The 16466-nt window shown below is 42.1% G+C and overlaps 1 protein-coding gene and 1 long non-coding RNA gene across 4 annotated transcripts in view; one reads left to right on the top strand and one right to left on the bottom strand.

Annotated features, from left to right (window-relative positions):
- Nucleotides 1–16466, top strand: part of MTUS2 (microtubule associated scaffold protein 2) — a 566588-nt gene that overhangs the window by 242398 nt on the left and 307724 nt on the right. Inside the window, exon 4 of one of the 2 annotated variants that reach the window (XM_060637454.3) lies at nucleotides 8376–8573. In XM_060637454.3, coding sequence (XP_060493437.3) covers nucleotides 8376–8573 — 198 coding nt within the window. The remainder of the gene's footprint in view (nucleotides 1–8375; nucleotides 8574–16466) is intronic. The other variant, XM_060637455.3, reaches the window with a different exon arrangement.
- On the bottom strand, nucleotides 2357–8528 carry LOC144615757 (uncharacterized). 2 transcript variants are annotated; one of them, XR_013554370.2, is made up of 4 exons: nucleotides 8457–8528; nucleotides 6584–6679; nucleotides 6098–6232; nucleotides 2357–2968 (listed from the first exon to the last, which is right to left on the bottom strand). It is a non-coding gene; the product is annotated as an uncharacterized LOC144615757 (long non-coding RNA). The 2 variants fall into 2 exon arrangements; XR_013554366.2 differs by having other exon boundaries at nucleotides 2361–2922.

The raw sequence follows: 16466 nt of genomic DNA, 5'->3' as shown, positions 1-16466 counted from the left end.
GACCGCGAGATCCTGACCTGAGCTGAAGTCGGACGCTTAACCGACTGAGCCACCCAGGCGCCCCTAGAACCTTTTACTGGAGGGGATCCCACCGAAGGTGAGCCAGTTTGCAAGTAACAGCATAGATGTGCTTAAGTAAAATTTGCAGATGAAGAATATTTTGCCTCCTGAACCCAAAAGAGTCTAAAAGATCCTGGGCTTCTTTTCATTTTTTGGATGCTGACAACATCACTAGCTGTTTCTTGACAGTCTCAGGGATGGAGTACCCCCCAGTTTACCAAATAATTTTTAGGAATTTAATTAAAGTGGCAGGGCCTTGCGCTGTGTGTAAGACAGTAGCCTATCCCTTTTCAGTGAGCCTGTTTGTATTTATATGTTCTGAATGAGTGTGTCAGATGAGTGTCCTCAAAGGGAGATGTTATCACTGTAATGTGTGTGCACCTACGCTCCCAGAGAAAGGTTGGATCCAGTCGAGATCTAGCCTGCAGAGATTGTGTGGTGGCTAGGCTGTTGAGCTAGCCCATGGGTAGCCGCTGCATGAAGATCTGCTGTGTCTCTTCAGAAGTGAAGGAAAACAGTGACTGAGGGGCCAAGAATGGGCCAGATTGGCTTGTTAAATGAACGGCAGTGGTCCTGTAGGAAGGGTTTCAATTCTTGCGGGCCTCGCTTTAATGTACACCAAGTCATATCACTGCCTTAACTGTAGGGATGGCCTGCAGCGTCCCATTTTGTCAAGCCAAGTTTTTATGGGTCAAAAACTTACCTCTCTTCAAACGTATCAGTCATAGAGCGTTCATGCCCGCTGTGGGATAGCGTAGGGCAGTGGCTGCTCTGACGCTGGGGAATTTGGGCAAGATGGTAATTCTTATGGTTAGGGTGAAGCATATCTGAGTTTCCTTCATGTCTTGTTCAGTAATTCCCTTAAGATGATACAATGTTGTAGGGGATACATTTTTTAAATTTAAGGAGATCCCCAGGTAGAGCTGTAGTTTGAGCCCCAGTATTGATTAGAGGCACAAAGTTTTGCCAGTTGGTACATTTAAGGAGATGTTAAGATTAATTCAGAAGCTATGTTGTCAAGGTGCGAAAGTCAGTGCCCTTGTATCTTTTGGTGGATAAATTCTTTTAGTAAATTTTGGATTTCCATTTGGGTCCAGCTGTAGCCCTCTGTTTCCGTTTTTTGTTTATTCTGCCAAATCTGGACTTCTTCTCTTCTTCCTTCCCCCACCACCCTATTCTTTTCTTTCCCCTTTGTTTTTACTAAGGATTCTCTCTTCTCCGCCTGTATTTCTAGATTTCCTCCAGAGAGCTTCAAATCAGTATCATCAGGGTTGGAGGCCTCCCCCATGGCTGGGGTTACTTTGTAGGATTTAAGGACCCCAGGCTTAAAGAGGATTCGAATTAACCCCTTTCACTATACTGAAGAGATGCCATGGGTATTTTTCTCTATAACCCTGAGAATCAGGATTTTTGTTGCAACAGAGGCATAGGCGGCAGCAGCAGCAACAGAGTCCTGCTGAGCCATTTGCTGTTAGGAGTGCTGACCTCAGCACTTCACATAATGGCTTTTTCTCTTTTTTGTTTTTTACCCCTAATGACTGCTTTTCTCATGAGTGATCACCCAGTGGACCTGTATGCAGCACAAGGTGGTCTTTTCCCCGAATCTGGCGTCAGTTATGACTCCGCTGTAAGACGTGCAGAGAGGTCCAGGCTAAGATACATGTCCCAAGGCCATGCCAAGGACCCCGCCCCAGTCACATATTCTTGTCTCCAAAAAACCAGGTAATTATTGCAACTTCCCCCTGGGGTCAGGTTAGTCCCTGACAGAGGCTCTGCAGGACTCTCTAACGCGGAACAGAGCAGCATACCTCAAAGCACGAGCTAGCCAGCCAGCAGCAACTCCAAGGGCATGTTTTCTGTTAGGCAGCAGAGCCAGCTTGCAAGCAAACCACGAAGAAAGGCCCCCCGTGATGGTGGTCTCCGTCTCTGCATCCTGGTCACGCCACCTGTTGTTGTGGTCACCCTGAAGAGACAGGGTGGACCCCACCCCAAATTTGGTTTAGGTGTCAAGACTGACGATGCCAGACGCAAAGCAGTTTACGAGGGAGTTTCTTACTTACTAATTGAGGTGTCTGGGGAGAGCAGTGCTGGCCTCTCCCGCAGGTGTGAAATGACTTGAATGAGCGAGGGAAGGATCCTGGCTCAGCCTATCGTATTGTCAGGGGTTGGGGCAGGGGGGGAGAGTGCCCTTGGAAGTGGATGGGGGCTTGTGTAGTTTCACTCTTTGGCCTCAGGGGGCAGCCCTGGGCTTTCCTATCAGCTTTCCCGGATGTGGGGTGCAAGGGGGCAGGGAGTATAAGAGGGGCGTGGGTTTTGAAACCTGATAACTCTTCGCAGTTAAACATAAAAAAGGGGAATCTGACAGTCCTAAATATTTTATCTTGTTGATGTTGTAAATGAAACTTTATTAATTTCACTTTTGGATTATTTATTGCAAGTATATAAGAAATACAATTGACTTTTATACATTGAACTCGTTTATTCTAATCGTTTTCAGAAATTTCACAGGATTTTCTACACACAAGATTGTGTGATCTACAAAACGAGAAAGATTTGCTTCTTGTTCCCAACCTGCGTGGCTTTTAATTTTCTTGCCCAATTGCCCTGGCTAGAACCTTCCGTAAAATATTGAGTAGAAGTGGTGAAAGCAGACCTCTTGGCCTAGTTCTTGATCTATGGGAGAAGCATTTAGTCTTTTTCCATGAGTATGGTGTTAGCTATGCATTTTGTTTTCATCCACTCATCAGGTTGAGGACATCTTTCTATTGTTTCTGGTTTGTTAGGTGTTTTATCATGAGATGATCTTGTTATTGGTCAAGAGATTTTTCTGCATCTATTGAGAAGGCCATGTCATTTTTCTTCCTGTGGTACAATACATTGATTTCCATGTTAACCCAATCTTCCATTCCTGGGATAAATCGCACTTGGTTACAGTATGTAATACTTTTTATATGTAGCTGGTTTTAGTTAGCTATTTATTTGGTGAGAATTTTGCATATGGAAGAAATTATTTTCTTTTCTCATGATGTTTTTGTCTGGTTTTGTTATCAAGGTAACGCTGACCTATAGAATGAGTGTAGAAGTGTCCTCTCTCTCTCTCCCTCTCTCTTTCTGTTTCTCTGGAATAATTTGTGAAGAACTGGTGTCAATTCTTATTTAAATGCTTGATAGAATTCTCTCTCAAAGACATTTGTGCTGGGCTTTTCTTTGTGGGAAGTTTTTGGATTACTAATTCAATTTCTTTGTTGTAAGTATATTGAGATTTTCTATTTTTTTTTTCCTTTGTGTTTTTCTGGAATTTGTTCCTTTCACTAGGTTGTCTGATTTGTTGAGATATAGTTGTTCATAATATTCCCTTATAATTCTTTTTATTTTTGCAAGATTAGCAGTGATGTCCCCTCTTTCATTCTTAATTTTACAAATTGAGTCTTCTCTCTTTTTTCCTTGGTCAGTGTAATTAAAGGTTTGTCGACTTTGTTGATCTTTCTAAAAACCAACTTTTGGTTTTGTTGACTTTCTCTTTTATTTTTCCATTTTGTTATATTTATTACCATCCTAGTATTTATTATTTCCTTCCTTCTGCTCAGACTTCGTTTGCTTATCTTTTTTCAATGTCTTTAGATGGACTTTTAGTCCATTTAGTCCATTTAGATTTACTTTGTTGCTGCGACATCTTTCTTCTTTTTTTTAAAGTTTATATATTTTGAGAGAGAGAGAGAGAGAGAGAGAGAGAGAGAGAGAGAATCCCAAGCAGGCTCTGCGCTGACAGGGCAGAACCTCACAAACCATGAGATCATGACCTGAGCTGATACCAAGAGTCAGACACTCAACTGATTAAACCACCTAGAAGCCCCATCATTCTTTTTTAATGTGGGCATTGCAGAGTGCTTCAGTGATATTCATTCTTATGGCCAATCTCTACCATTGGGCAAATCTCTTAGTCATGACTCTGCTGGGGGGTGTGGTAGGGACAGTGGTCTGTCCCTCTAGGAGTGGCACTCCTGATTTACAAATGGGTGCTAGGCAGGGGTGTGGGGGGGGGGCAGTAGCTTCTGGTCTTCTCCCTTTACGTCTCCTGATATTGAACCTCTAGCCTACAAGTAAGCCAGGACAACAGTGATTTTTGGCCTTTTGTGCCTGGGGTAGTGCCTCTGCCTTTTTACTTGGGACTGGGTGAAGGGTCCTCTGACCTCTTAGCCTCTTGCTTGCATGTAATTTAGCCTCTGCAACATGGACCTAGGGGAGGGATAAGGGTGGGAAATGGTGGTAGCCTGCCTCTCCCGGTGAGATGTGGTACCTCTTGCCAGGGGGAGAGGAAACCTGTTGCCTTGGCCACAGCCACCCACATGAGAGCTGTCATCATGCTGAGATGGACAGGGTTGCAGAGGAGGAAAGGAGTGCATTAGGCTCAAGTGCCATCCAATCTATTTTTACTGGATTTAGTAGATTTCCATATGTAAATGTTTCTTTATTCACTGTATGCCTTTGGAACAATTTCTGGAAACTGCAAGTGATTGTTGTTTTTTAAAAATAATTTTTACTGGGGCACCTGAGTGGCTAAGTCGGTGAAGCATCCCACTTTGGCTCAGGTCATGATCTCATGATTCACGGGTTCGACCCCCGCATCAGGCGCTCTCTCTCTCTCTCTCTCTCTCTCTCTGCCCCTCCCCCACTCGCACCCTGTCTCTCAAAAAATAAACATTAACATTTTTTTAATAAAAAATAAAATAATTTTTACTAATAATGGTTGTTTCACTGGAGAAAGTGTCCAGGGAGCTTGTGCCACCATTGTGGAAGAGGTCTCTCTTATGTGTGCTCAGTTTTATTTAACATTAATTGTTATCATTTGTTTACCGAGGGCTTATTATGCACCTTGATAGGTTATTTCTGTCAATATTCTTAAATAGCCCAAGGACACTGAATAATTGCAAAAACATATTCCCCTGACATGCTGCACTTGAAAAATAGTAAGGAGTGCACATTTTTCTAATTAAATTCCTTTTTTGAGAAACTAAGATTAACCTAAGGCACATTCAGTCAGAGCAGCTGAATGTAATGCACAAGAGCACCTTTCACAGGGCGAGTGGGCATGTCATCTTCTGTTGACCTTTTCAAAGTGTGGTCCAGGCACTACTGAATGAGGATCGCTGAGGTGCTTGTTTAGAAGACTGAGTTTTGAGCCCCAGCCCAGCCTAATTCTCATGCAGAGACCAGTGCAGGTCAGCTCACACACAGGCTGCATTAATGTGTGCAAGCTTGATTACTGCAAACTTCAGCTAAACTTGATTGAGTAATAACGTCAAAACCACCGTGCTAGACACTGGTGGTTTCTCAAGAACAATAAGACCTGCTCTTCCAAACCCCAGAGGTATGTAAACTATTTGTGAGATTTATCTGGTAGAAAGAGAGACCGTTGGATAGTAGCTTGATGTATAGATTATATAAAATTTAGAAAAATTATGTATACTGAGAGTTGGGGCAAGACATACTCCCACAAGTAGCCTACACACACACACACACACACACACACACACACACACACACACACCCCATGTGCCTTTATTGGAAGGGAGAGCTGGACTGGACTAAGGGAAAGTGAAAGCCTGGAAGTCACTTAGAGCCTTACTTCGTGTGTACTTGGGTCCCTGCGTTGTTGAGTCCTCTCTCTACACGTTCTGCCGCTACCTTTCTTCCAACGGCACGAACAATCATTGAATATGGGTAAGGGTAGGGTAGAACAAATTCCTCCTTGAGCATTTCCCATGCCTTTATTGCCTTACATAATGATTTAAGAAACTAAGTTTTCATTCTTAAATATTAAATGAATGTTTACTACGTGCCAAGGTTCTCTGTTAGAAATTTTGAACTTTCCTTCATTCCCAAATATGGGTTTGTTTTCTTGGGAAAAAAATTAGTCCACGTTCTTCTCATGTGACTTGATGTAACCTTAGGTCAGTTATTGATTAACTGGGCTGGGAAAGAGGTTATATATAACCAAAACTAGTATCCAAATGTAGTGGGTTTAGTGTATACTTACTGTTGAAATTGCATCTGATTTTTTAGCAACTCTTTTACTGTTTTACAGGCACTGTTCAAAATTGAGTTGGCATAAACTTAGTGTGAAGATGGCATCTGATACATGGGGATACTTTCATTGTTCTGGGGATATCACCTAAAAGTACGCAAAAGGATAGGAGAACAGTTGGAGGCATTGACATGGCATTTAATTGCTGATACAGAAGGGCCATTATTACTTATTAAGCAGTGATTATTTCTCATCATATTTGAACGTTTTTCCCCCAAGCATTAGGACAGAACTGAATCGGGAATACTGCAGCCCCAGCTCTCTGCACTCACCCAATTTTTCCTCCTCCTCCTCCTCCTCCTCCTCCTCCTCCTCCTCCTCCTCCTCCTCCTCCTCCTCCTCCTCCTCCTCCTTCTCCTCCTCCTGACCCAGAAATCAAGAAACCAGAGTTGTGCGTATTCTGTTTTCACATGGATGTGCAACTGACTACAGACTCACTCTTAGGGAGAGCTCCCGGTAGAGGAAGAGACACCAGTGGTCCACCATGGCATCTGTTGGTTCTCTAAAGATTTCCACATATAGGATCCCGACAAACTTAACAGAAACCCATGGAGGAGGGGAAGGAAAAAAAAAAAAAAGAGGTTAGAGTGGGAGAGAGCCAAAGCATAAGAGACTCTTAAAAACTGAGAACAAACTGAGGGTTGATGGGGGGTGGGAGGGAGGGGAGGGTGGGTGATGGGTATTGAGGAGGGCACCTTTTGGGATGAGCACTGGGTGTTGTATGGAAACCAGTTTGACGATAAATTTCATATATTGAAAAAAAAAAAGATTTCCACACATAGATCTGTTTCTAATGTAGATTCTTCATTGATTTTTAGATGTCGTTAAAAAAAATAAATGGCTTCTTTTATTATTAGTTTGCAACCTGGTTAATCTTTTAGTAGATAATAAAGAGTGAGGAACGCTGCTGAACGGTCTGCATATAAGCACTCACAGTAAATATGGCTGCAGCTGAAAGTTCCTAAATGGCTTGACTAGAAATTTATATAGAATATTAGGACACTTGCCCCTTTTTCCTTTTTATTATTATTATTTATTTATTTTTAATCTTTTTTTCTTTTAACGTTTATTTTTGAGACAGAGAGAGACAGAGCATGAACAGGGGAGGGCCAGAGAGAGAGAGGGAGATACAGAATCTGAAACAGGCTCCAGGCTCTGAGCTGTCAGCACAGGGCCTGACTCGGGGCTCGAACTCATGGACCGCGAGATCATGACCTGAGCTGAAGTTGGATGCTCAACCGACTGAGCCACCCATGCGCCCCGCCCCTTTTTCCTTTTAAGGACTATTAAAGGGCATTTGTGTGTGATAACATCCTGGTTCTATCTGGTATTGAAAGGCTCTTTTAGTGTGGAGATGATCATTGCAGCGGCTATGAACAGAGCCTGATTCAGACATCATCATGCTGAGATGGTAAATTTATAACCTGATGTTGTATTATTTCAAAATTAGCCGGCTTTGCACATATTTGGGAACTAATTTTAAGCTTAGTTTAATTTTCGAATTTTAGTTTAACATAAAAACACATCGTGGAAAAAGAATAAAAAAAGCCTAGTAGTGTTAACTAGAGCATCCATCAAGTTCTCTTACAAGCAGTAATATTTGTAATATATCTTTGAGGCCAGTTTTATCACCACCAGTCCCTTCCATTGGTTCTGAAGTGTTGGGTCAAGTGCCCAAGGTTACACAGCCCGTAAATCATACAGACTGGATTTCAACCTGGCCAGTTCCCCAGTTTATGCTCACCTCATTCCTACAATGAACGGAATGCTAGCAAACAACTCTTTTGTACATGCTTCTCTGGTTTCTCACCAAGTGTTTATAATTGCTGATGAATATTTACCACAAGGGCTCTTTACCCATTGCATGTCAGACTTTAAGGTGTATGTCACTTTCACAATTCTAGGGTAGCTTGCAACAGTACAAGTTCATTCCATTCAGCGTCCTAAGCACTGTCTACCTTTATTTATGGCCGTATAATAGGGCTAGTTGTCTATTCTTTTCTCATCTGCCTGCTGCCTCTCCTCCTGTCTAAGTTCTCTGAAGCTCCCAGCCCACAGCGAGGAGCTTTTCTCATAAAGACGTATTTGTGACTATGCTGAACCGCACTGTACAACATCAATTGTGTTCAGTTTATGATAGAGTTAGATTACTATTCATAGTCTGTGTATTCCTCTGTCTCGTTGTCAACTGATTTTTTTCGTTTGTTTGTTTGGTTTGGGTTCGTTATAGCAGATTTAAAGAAAGCCTCCGGTTCAAATGCTGCAAAATCCAATCTACCAAAATCTGGACTTCGTCCTCCTGGCTACTCACGTCTCCCAGCAGCCAAGCTGGCGGCGTTTGGCTTCGTGCGGAGCTCCAGCGTGTCCTCGGTCTCCAGCACCCAGTCCGCGGACAGCGCGCAGCCGGAGCAGAGCAGACTGGCCAACCGTAAGTGGGCGGGGCGGGTGGGCGGGGCCGGCTGCGTTGTTCCCTGTGGGACACGCCCCTAGGACCACACCGGGGCAGGTGAATGGCCATATCTTCATTTCTTCAATATGGGCATTTCTTCAATATGGGCATATGGGTATAACGGCTTCATTTCTTTGCGTTTGAAAGAGTTGATTTGACTTCCTATTATATTATATTATATTATATTATATTATATTATATTATTTACTTCCTTAATCTACCATTGTTAGGACTTTAGAAAATGATCTACTGAAGGAAAAAAGGCCTGTTTGGCACTATCATTTTTTTCAATTATGAGGAATTAGAGTGCCAGAAAAAGACTTAAATCTAGAAAATGACTTAACCAGGTACTGATTCCAGGAGCCCTTTGCTCATGGATTCTATGTAAGAAGTCAAAGAAAGATCCAACACAGGTGTTCCCATGTTGTGCTATCATGAAGCATATTATGTATTAGATATTAGTGGTGAGAATCCTTTTAGTCACCTGGGATTACCTGTCATGGCTTCATTTTGGTGGAGCACTTGGCTGGATTTCTCAAAGTTACCTAAACAGTGTGAAAAATAGAAAAGTAGAGCTGAGCTTCTTCAGTTCTGCCCAGAAAGGTCCCCATTGGCTGAGTGATGCTACTCTAGGCCTGGCTCCCGAGACTGATGTTGGAAGCTGTGTTTTAAAGTATGAATTAATAGTCTCAGAGCAAGTCACAAACAGCCACCGTTCTAAAGGAGACCTGGAGGCCGCCCCACTGACCTGAGCCTTTGATGACCAAAGCCCGTCTCAGCCTGTCAACTTCAAAGTCATTGTTATTAGATCTGAAACCATGACATCTCGGACATTGGTTAGCAAGAACTGGCCAGAGGACCAGGGAAGTCTTCGAGGTTTTCATGTGGAGTGCTGTTCGGGAGGGATTACAGTAGTTGAATCGTGCTGAAGTAAGTAGCAAGAGAAAGAAACAGAGGACAAGACGGGGTATATGGGAGGGGAGAGGTGGAGAACAAGATTGATTTATATTATTTTCTAAATTTCTTTTCTCCGAGCTTGCTCTTTCTCTATCCTTTCTTGGGTTCACAGAGATGATGCGTGGCACGTTCATACCTGCAAAGTTCTAAATTTTGGTCTACCTAGTTATTCCTAAAAATAATGCATTACCTTTTCCTTTATCTTGATGTGTTTGTAAGCAGTTTCTGAGAGGTTTTTTGCTCACTTGGTTTGCTAAAGGTGCTGTATCTCAGAACTGCTTTCACACAGGAATACACTTGTCATTAGGGATTTCACCAGATTCTCAAAATCTGAAAGAGCTCTTTGCAAATGTGTAACTCATATTTTCCCACGTGTGTGCATATTGACAATCTGAAGATTTTTAAGTATAGGAGCAACTATTTGTCATCTTTTTTAGTAGTAAAATCCCTGGTGGCATGTTTCTCTTTTAGAGGAAGCAGCATGAGTGAGTAATTATAAAAAAAAAAAAAGTATTTTTCGGTATATATCTTTCCGAGGAAGTAGTTAAGGCCTTGGTTTCTTTAAAAAATAAGAATCGTCTCGGGATGATTGAGCTTCGTTCCCATGGTAGCAGTTTTTGCTAAAGGAGAGCTGATAGGTGTGGACAGAATAATTCCAGGTGTGCTTACGTCATTTCTTCTCACATCTGCTTGAACGGATGCTAGAGAGGGACACCCTGAGCACCCAGGGAGGCAAGAGCCATTATGTGCCAAGGAAAATAACTCCTACTTTAAAGACTTCATAGTAAAATAATAAATTAATTATTAATACATAATTATGAATATGTAACGCATTAGTTATTAATACATAATAGATATGCATTTAGAATTCTTTTCCAGTTTTTAAAAAAGCAGCATTAGAATTGATTTGCCACCTAACCATGTGTAAAATTTATACTTCACCAATAAACCACAGAAAAATTTCTCACTTATTTGAATTGATATCTGAGTGCCATTAACCACCTGCTAATACTTGTTGTTAGATGTAATGTCAAAAATTTTGTTTCTGTTCTTTAGTGGAGGGATGATGCTTTGATGACAAGGATTAAGTAAAATATGAGGCACTCAAAAGAGCCAAAAGTCCTTAGATCAAACCACAGGAGCAAAGCTTTGTTGGTTTAGCTCATGGAAACAGCTAGCATATCAGAGCTGGTTCCTTTTTCCTTCTTGGAACATTGGTCTTTCTTCAAACAGTACATTCACATAGAATTGCATTTAGGAATACCACAGTAATTAGGAATTATATCATGGCACAGTAGATGTCTCAAAATCTGAAACATGACTCTAATAAGGAACTGTTTGAAAGTGCGCAGCTCATATTTTTAGATACTCATGTGCCTATAAACAGTCCGAACAGTGTCCACGATGACCGAAGCATGCTATATTTAGGACACTTTACAGTGATTCATTATGAACTTAGTGTTTCCTGGATGACTTTGGCTTAGCTACAGCTCGCTCTCCCTGCAGCTTTTCTAAAGGGTCCTGAGGGGCAGGTGACAATGAGAGTGGAGAGGAGAGACCCCTGGGCTCCCCTGGACCTGGGTCTCGGCTGTTGGGTGTGGAATCTACTCTCCACCCTGGACTCTGGTTCTTTACCGTGTCTTCAGACCCACTGGGCACTAAGTCAAGGGCCCTTCCGTGTCTTTTAATCTTTTCCACAAAGTTTTGACAAATGGAGCAGACACAGAGAAATGAATTATACCTGTATGTACTTAGATCATATTACTTCTATTATGAAGCCCTTTGAAGAGACCCTAAAATCAGGGTATCTTGGGACCCAGTCCACCCCCTCATTTTAAAGCTAGCAAACTGAGATCAAAGTGACTCATTCTGGCTCCTGGGCCAGTGTTCTTCTTCTATGTAGTCCTTAAAGTTGCCACATAAGGTGAAGAACCACTCATGATTTAAAGTCTTTTCTTCCTGTTCGTGAAGCAAGTTAGAGTCAGAGTGGCCTGGAGGGACCCTGTAGACTGAACTCACCTTTCCCCCACTTCCTGGGTTGTCAGCCAGCCCCTGTGTAAACACTGAATGATAGAGAACATTCCATCTTGTGAAGAAGCTGCCTTTGAGACGGGATAGCTCTCGTCACGAGGCAGTGCTCTGTGTGGGTTCAGGCTGCCTCCCTGTAATTGCCAACTAGTCACTCAGTTCCTGTGGACTGGTACAGAACCTTGACATTCATTGTATTGCAGGTGACAGCCCTCCCAGCCCCCTTCACTCCTTTATAGGTTCATCACGTGAAGATTGTGAGGCTGGTACCTTTAGAACCTCAAATAAAATACCAAATTACCCTAGTTAGCAACTCACGGCTTTTTTAAAGATTTAAACTGAAGAGAGACAAAGTAATTCCCTAACTTAAGCTTAAACTTTAAATCATATATTTGAGCAGGTCTGACCCAGTGTGTAGCTCATAATTTTTTTTTAATAGTTTTCAGAGACCAAACCAAAAAAAAAAAATCTTAGAGAAGAAAAATTACTGTGGAATTTAGTGCTGGTAATGTATTAGAGCCTAAACTGTATCTAGTTGTCAGATCTATCAGCAACTAGCTGTAGACTTGATTTTCCCAGTGGATAGGTACAATTTAAAGTTAAACTTTTGGAGGGTATGGAGGGGAGTAGGGAAACTTGAGGATTTCATGAATTAACCATTAATGAAAATAGTTCGTATCACCGAAAGATAGAATAATTTCTGTAGAGGATCTTATCTCATTGTGTATTCTGAGTAGCACCTAACGTGTTGAGTGCTCAAGAAAGAAGAAAATCTCTATCTAAAAAGAATATGATGTAGATGGTGGTATTTGCAGTGGCCCCTTATGGTTTCCCTCCCACGTCGTCTCCATTCGAATCTGCCACATGTTCTCCATGGGGTGAGCGAAGACCAGAGCTCACGAGACAAAGAACTTAAAAAGTAAAAAAAGAAAAATGAGGGCTTTCTTCTTGTTTCTTTCCCTGGTGCAGAGAGGTAGTAGCGTTTGGGGAAGTAGGAATACAGCTGGCGAGGTGGACGGAGAGGCTGGCATTGTATAAATGATCACGACACAAGCGTATATGTGCCTACAGCCTTCAAAATGATACAAAGTTGGGTGATTGTTCCTGGCTTGGGGTGGAGGGTTAATTTCTGATTGGGGTGATCGGGGAGTTTCTCAGAGGGGTTGTATTTTGGGAGGCGGAGATGGGCTCTGGGAGATCTTTTGTAGGAGAGCTATTGGTGCATCGAGAAAACCCCCTGAATTTGAGGGGTTGCGATATCTGGCATATCCCCTCATGTGCCTGCCAGTTAGTTCCTCGTAGAGTCATCTGTGTTCCGTACCCCGAGGCCTTATGTGCTTGAGCTCCCCAAAGTTGTTCTCACGAGGCATCTCTTCCAATTGTTTTTTTTTTTTTTAAGTTTATTTATTTTTGAGAGAGCCAGAGAGAGCAGGGGAGGGGCAGAGAGAGAGGGAAGGAGAGAGAAAATCCCAAGCAGGCTTCGCACCGTCAGCGCAGAGCCCGATGCGGGGCTCAGACTCACAAACTGTGAGATCATGACCTGAGCTGTCACCCAGGCACCCCTCTGCCAATTCTTTAGGCTTCCCCGTGTTCATCTTATCCATACTATCAGCTCTTAGCACTTTGAACACTCTGCCGACTCTGATCTGCCGCCTCAACCTCTCTCTGGAACCACTGACCCACATTTCACACGACGCCGAACACCTCCAACAGGCCGACCCAAATTGCCTCAAACTGAACATTTCCCCCAAATGAATCTTTTATTATCGTTTCCAGACCGGTACCTTCTCTCACGGTCACTCTGTTAATGATATCTGTGATCGGGCTACTGAGGCTGGAAATTTCGGGATCAGCATTTCCTCTCACCTTCTTTTTGTCGTCCTTTCTATTCAGTGATCATATCTGGTCCATTCTCACTCTCTCACGTACTCCATCCTCTTTCGTCTGCTCACCTTACTTTAAATCTGTAGCACCTCTCACCTAAGCCATTCCCGCTGCGTCGTCACTCTGTAATCCTTAGCGCATGTGGTCCTAGATCATTTTCCCTTTCCCCCCTGTTATGATTGCTCCATGGTGCCCCTGCGCTTGCTACAGTTCCTTGCTGGACGTTCTAGGTCCTCCATGATCTGCTCTGGCAGATCCCACACACCATCCCCTCGTGTGCACCCTCAACTGGCCAACCAGAATCGTTCACTTTTTTCTCTGAGGGCTTTGTGCTTTCCTTTGTGGTGTTGGTGCAAACCATTCATCCGCGTAATGCTCTCCCCCTACTCCCAACCAAGTTTCTCTGTAAGTTTTTCAGGCATAATTCAAATACCACTTCCTCTCAAAAGTCTTCCTTCATCTGTGAACCAGAAACCATCTTTTCTCCTGAGAACTCCCGTGGCCCCTTGCTTGGATCACTTCTGTGGATTATCACACACCGGCTGGTGGTACTTACTTGTTTCTATGCCCTGTCTCCCCTACGGATTGTCAGCTCCCTGAGGATAGCAGCTAGGTCTTTGATAATTTTAGTATCCTTCGTGTTGACAATAGTACAGTGTCAAGAGAAATTCTTTCCCAGTGGAAATTCTCTATCATTTTCTCTTATGTAAGAGTATGGATCAAGAGAGATCCCTTAGAGGAACCTGAGCAGCTTTCAGAAGTATCTTGTACTGGGAACTTATTTTCACTTCATTAAGACTTTCATGGGTTTTGACAGTTGGCGAAGTTCTTCATCAGTGTGGGTTTCATAGTTTTCTGGAATCTCTAAAATGTTACTTCTATGGACCATGGTGTACTTATGGATAATCTGTACAACTCAAAGAGTGGAAAAGATAATAGGTCATTTAAAGTATAATTATATTCAGAGATAAATCATCATGTAGACTGACTTAATAGTTCCATAGATCTCTAATAACCTATATATCTCCTTGCATATAATTAGCCACTTTAAAAGAATTGGCATAAAACCCTACCATTGAGGCTTTTCATGGGAGAATTTAAGAGTCTTCAAAATTAAATATCTTAATTGGAGAGGTTAGATATTTTCATTACGTTTTAGCGTTTATTTTTTATTGAAGTACTTAAGTCAGTAGATGTTCTTTTAATTATCAAATAGGATTTGGGTTCTGGAGATAATATTCTAAACTGGAAAATCACTAGCCTTTTTGGAAGATTAATCAATGAAACTAAGGGTTAATAGGAAAGCTTTTTGTAATGTTAACTTCAGCATTTATGCTCATGAATACCATAAACTACATTTACATAAATAACACTTTTGATTTTCTGTATCTGACATGAATTCAAAATAAGTTCAGAGTTGCCAAGAAGTATTATTAATAACTCCTACTAAAACAGTCATTAATCTATTTCATGTTCCATTGGCAAGGAGGGAGTCATTTTTTATTCATGGAGAAAGGAGCTGAAAGGGACCTGTGAGGTCAGATTTCAGAGAAGCTCTTGCCTATTTGAGATTAAGCCTTATTGACATCTTTGTACTTCCTTTTCAAAACACTCAAATAATTATCAGGTCCACCTGGAGATGGGATTAGAGCGTGAATGTATCCCATTTTGTTTTTTAAAAAGTTGACCATTTTTCGTTGTAAGAAACGTAAACTGAAATTTCGGGGATGATATTTTTATCATGTCTAGTTGAGCTGCCCCATTTTTCTTGGCTGTCTGGTTTTGTGACTGTCAGATTGTCCACTTTCCCTTCCCCAAACCAGCCCTCTTTCAGCGTCTGTTGTGGGATAAGCCCAGAGCTCAGCACTGCAGCTCTTGTGACTGAGACACCATGATCTTATTCTAGCAAAGTTAGAATCCAGCAGAGAGACAGGAGTGTGAAAATAAATCCACATAGGGAACTGAGAGTGTGACCATGGCTGAAGACTGCATAGCGTTTGGTGGGTGGGTGGTGGGTGGGGAGGAGGCATATAAAAGGGGGAACACCTAACCCTCCTGAGTTGGGGGTAAGGGTAAGGAAAGCCCTCACGCCCTTTATCCCCTCCCCTGCCCCCCCCCCCCCCCCCCCCGCCGCCTGTCTCAGCACCACTGCATTGTATCTTCAGATCTCATTATTCCACATTTTAGGTTATGACAGTGTTCTGGCTTTGCTATGAAATAATCTGGCAAAAAAAAAAACCTCCGAAAAAAGCTAAAAAAAGATAGGTAAATTGTTCATATTCCTTGAAGCTGGATGATGGAACTATGAAGGCTTATTGCACTATTTACTTTACTTTACTTTTTTTCCATAAAAGAAGGTTAAAATCTCATCTCCCCCCCGCATTGGCTTTCATTTCTGAAGACACCAGATAGCATAGTGGTGAAAGAAGTAGGCTGCTTGGGTTTGTGTCCCGTCTCCACCATTCACTAGCTCCGTGACTTGGGGCCAGTTACTTAATCTCTCAGGGCCTCTGTTTTCCCATTGTAAAATAAGAATAGATAGAAATAAGTGTAAACAACCACCATAGGATTGGGAATATTAAATGGAATGGATGAAAGGCAAAGTGCTCAGGAAAGGGCCTTGCATATTAATAACGATAATGGTTCAATGACCATTTCCATTCATTGGCCGTGTGCATAAAGTTCTATGTTGAGAAGGATTTAAAAGCTCATTTGGAAAAATGGCCCTGATGGATTAACTGTGTCTGGCATGGGAAAGTGGTAATGATAACATATAAGTCAGGGAGATGATGTCTATTTCATTTCTAAATTTTTATAATCCCCTCTGTCATGTACGGTGAATACCTCTCTGAACATTAAGATGAAACATTTATCATTTATGCAACATTAAAGGTGGCAGTTCTAGAAGCCGATCGGTAGATTTTCATGGGTATCTCTTTTGGGCTTTAAGCTTCACACTGTTTGGAAATTTATAAAATACAGGCAAGGAAAGTCTTGTTTTGT

The sequence above is a fragment of the Panthera onca genome, chromosome A1, assembly GCF_046562875.1.
Source record: "Panthera onca isolate mPanOnc1 chromosome A1, mPanOnc1 haplotype 2, whole genome shotgun sequence".
Lineage (NCBI taxonomy): Eukaryota > Metazoa > Chordata > Mammalia > Carnivora > Felidae > Panthera > Panthera onca.
Note: the sequence above shows the minus strand (reverse complement) of the source record. Positions and strands in the feature narration are given on the sequence as shown.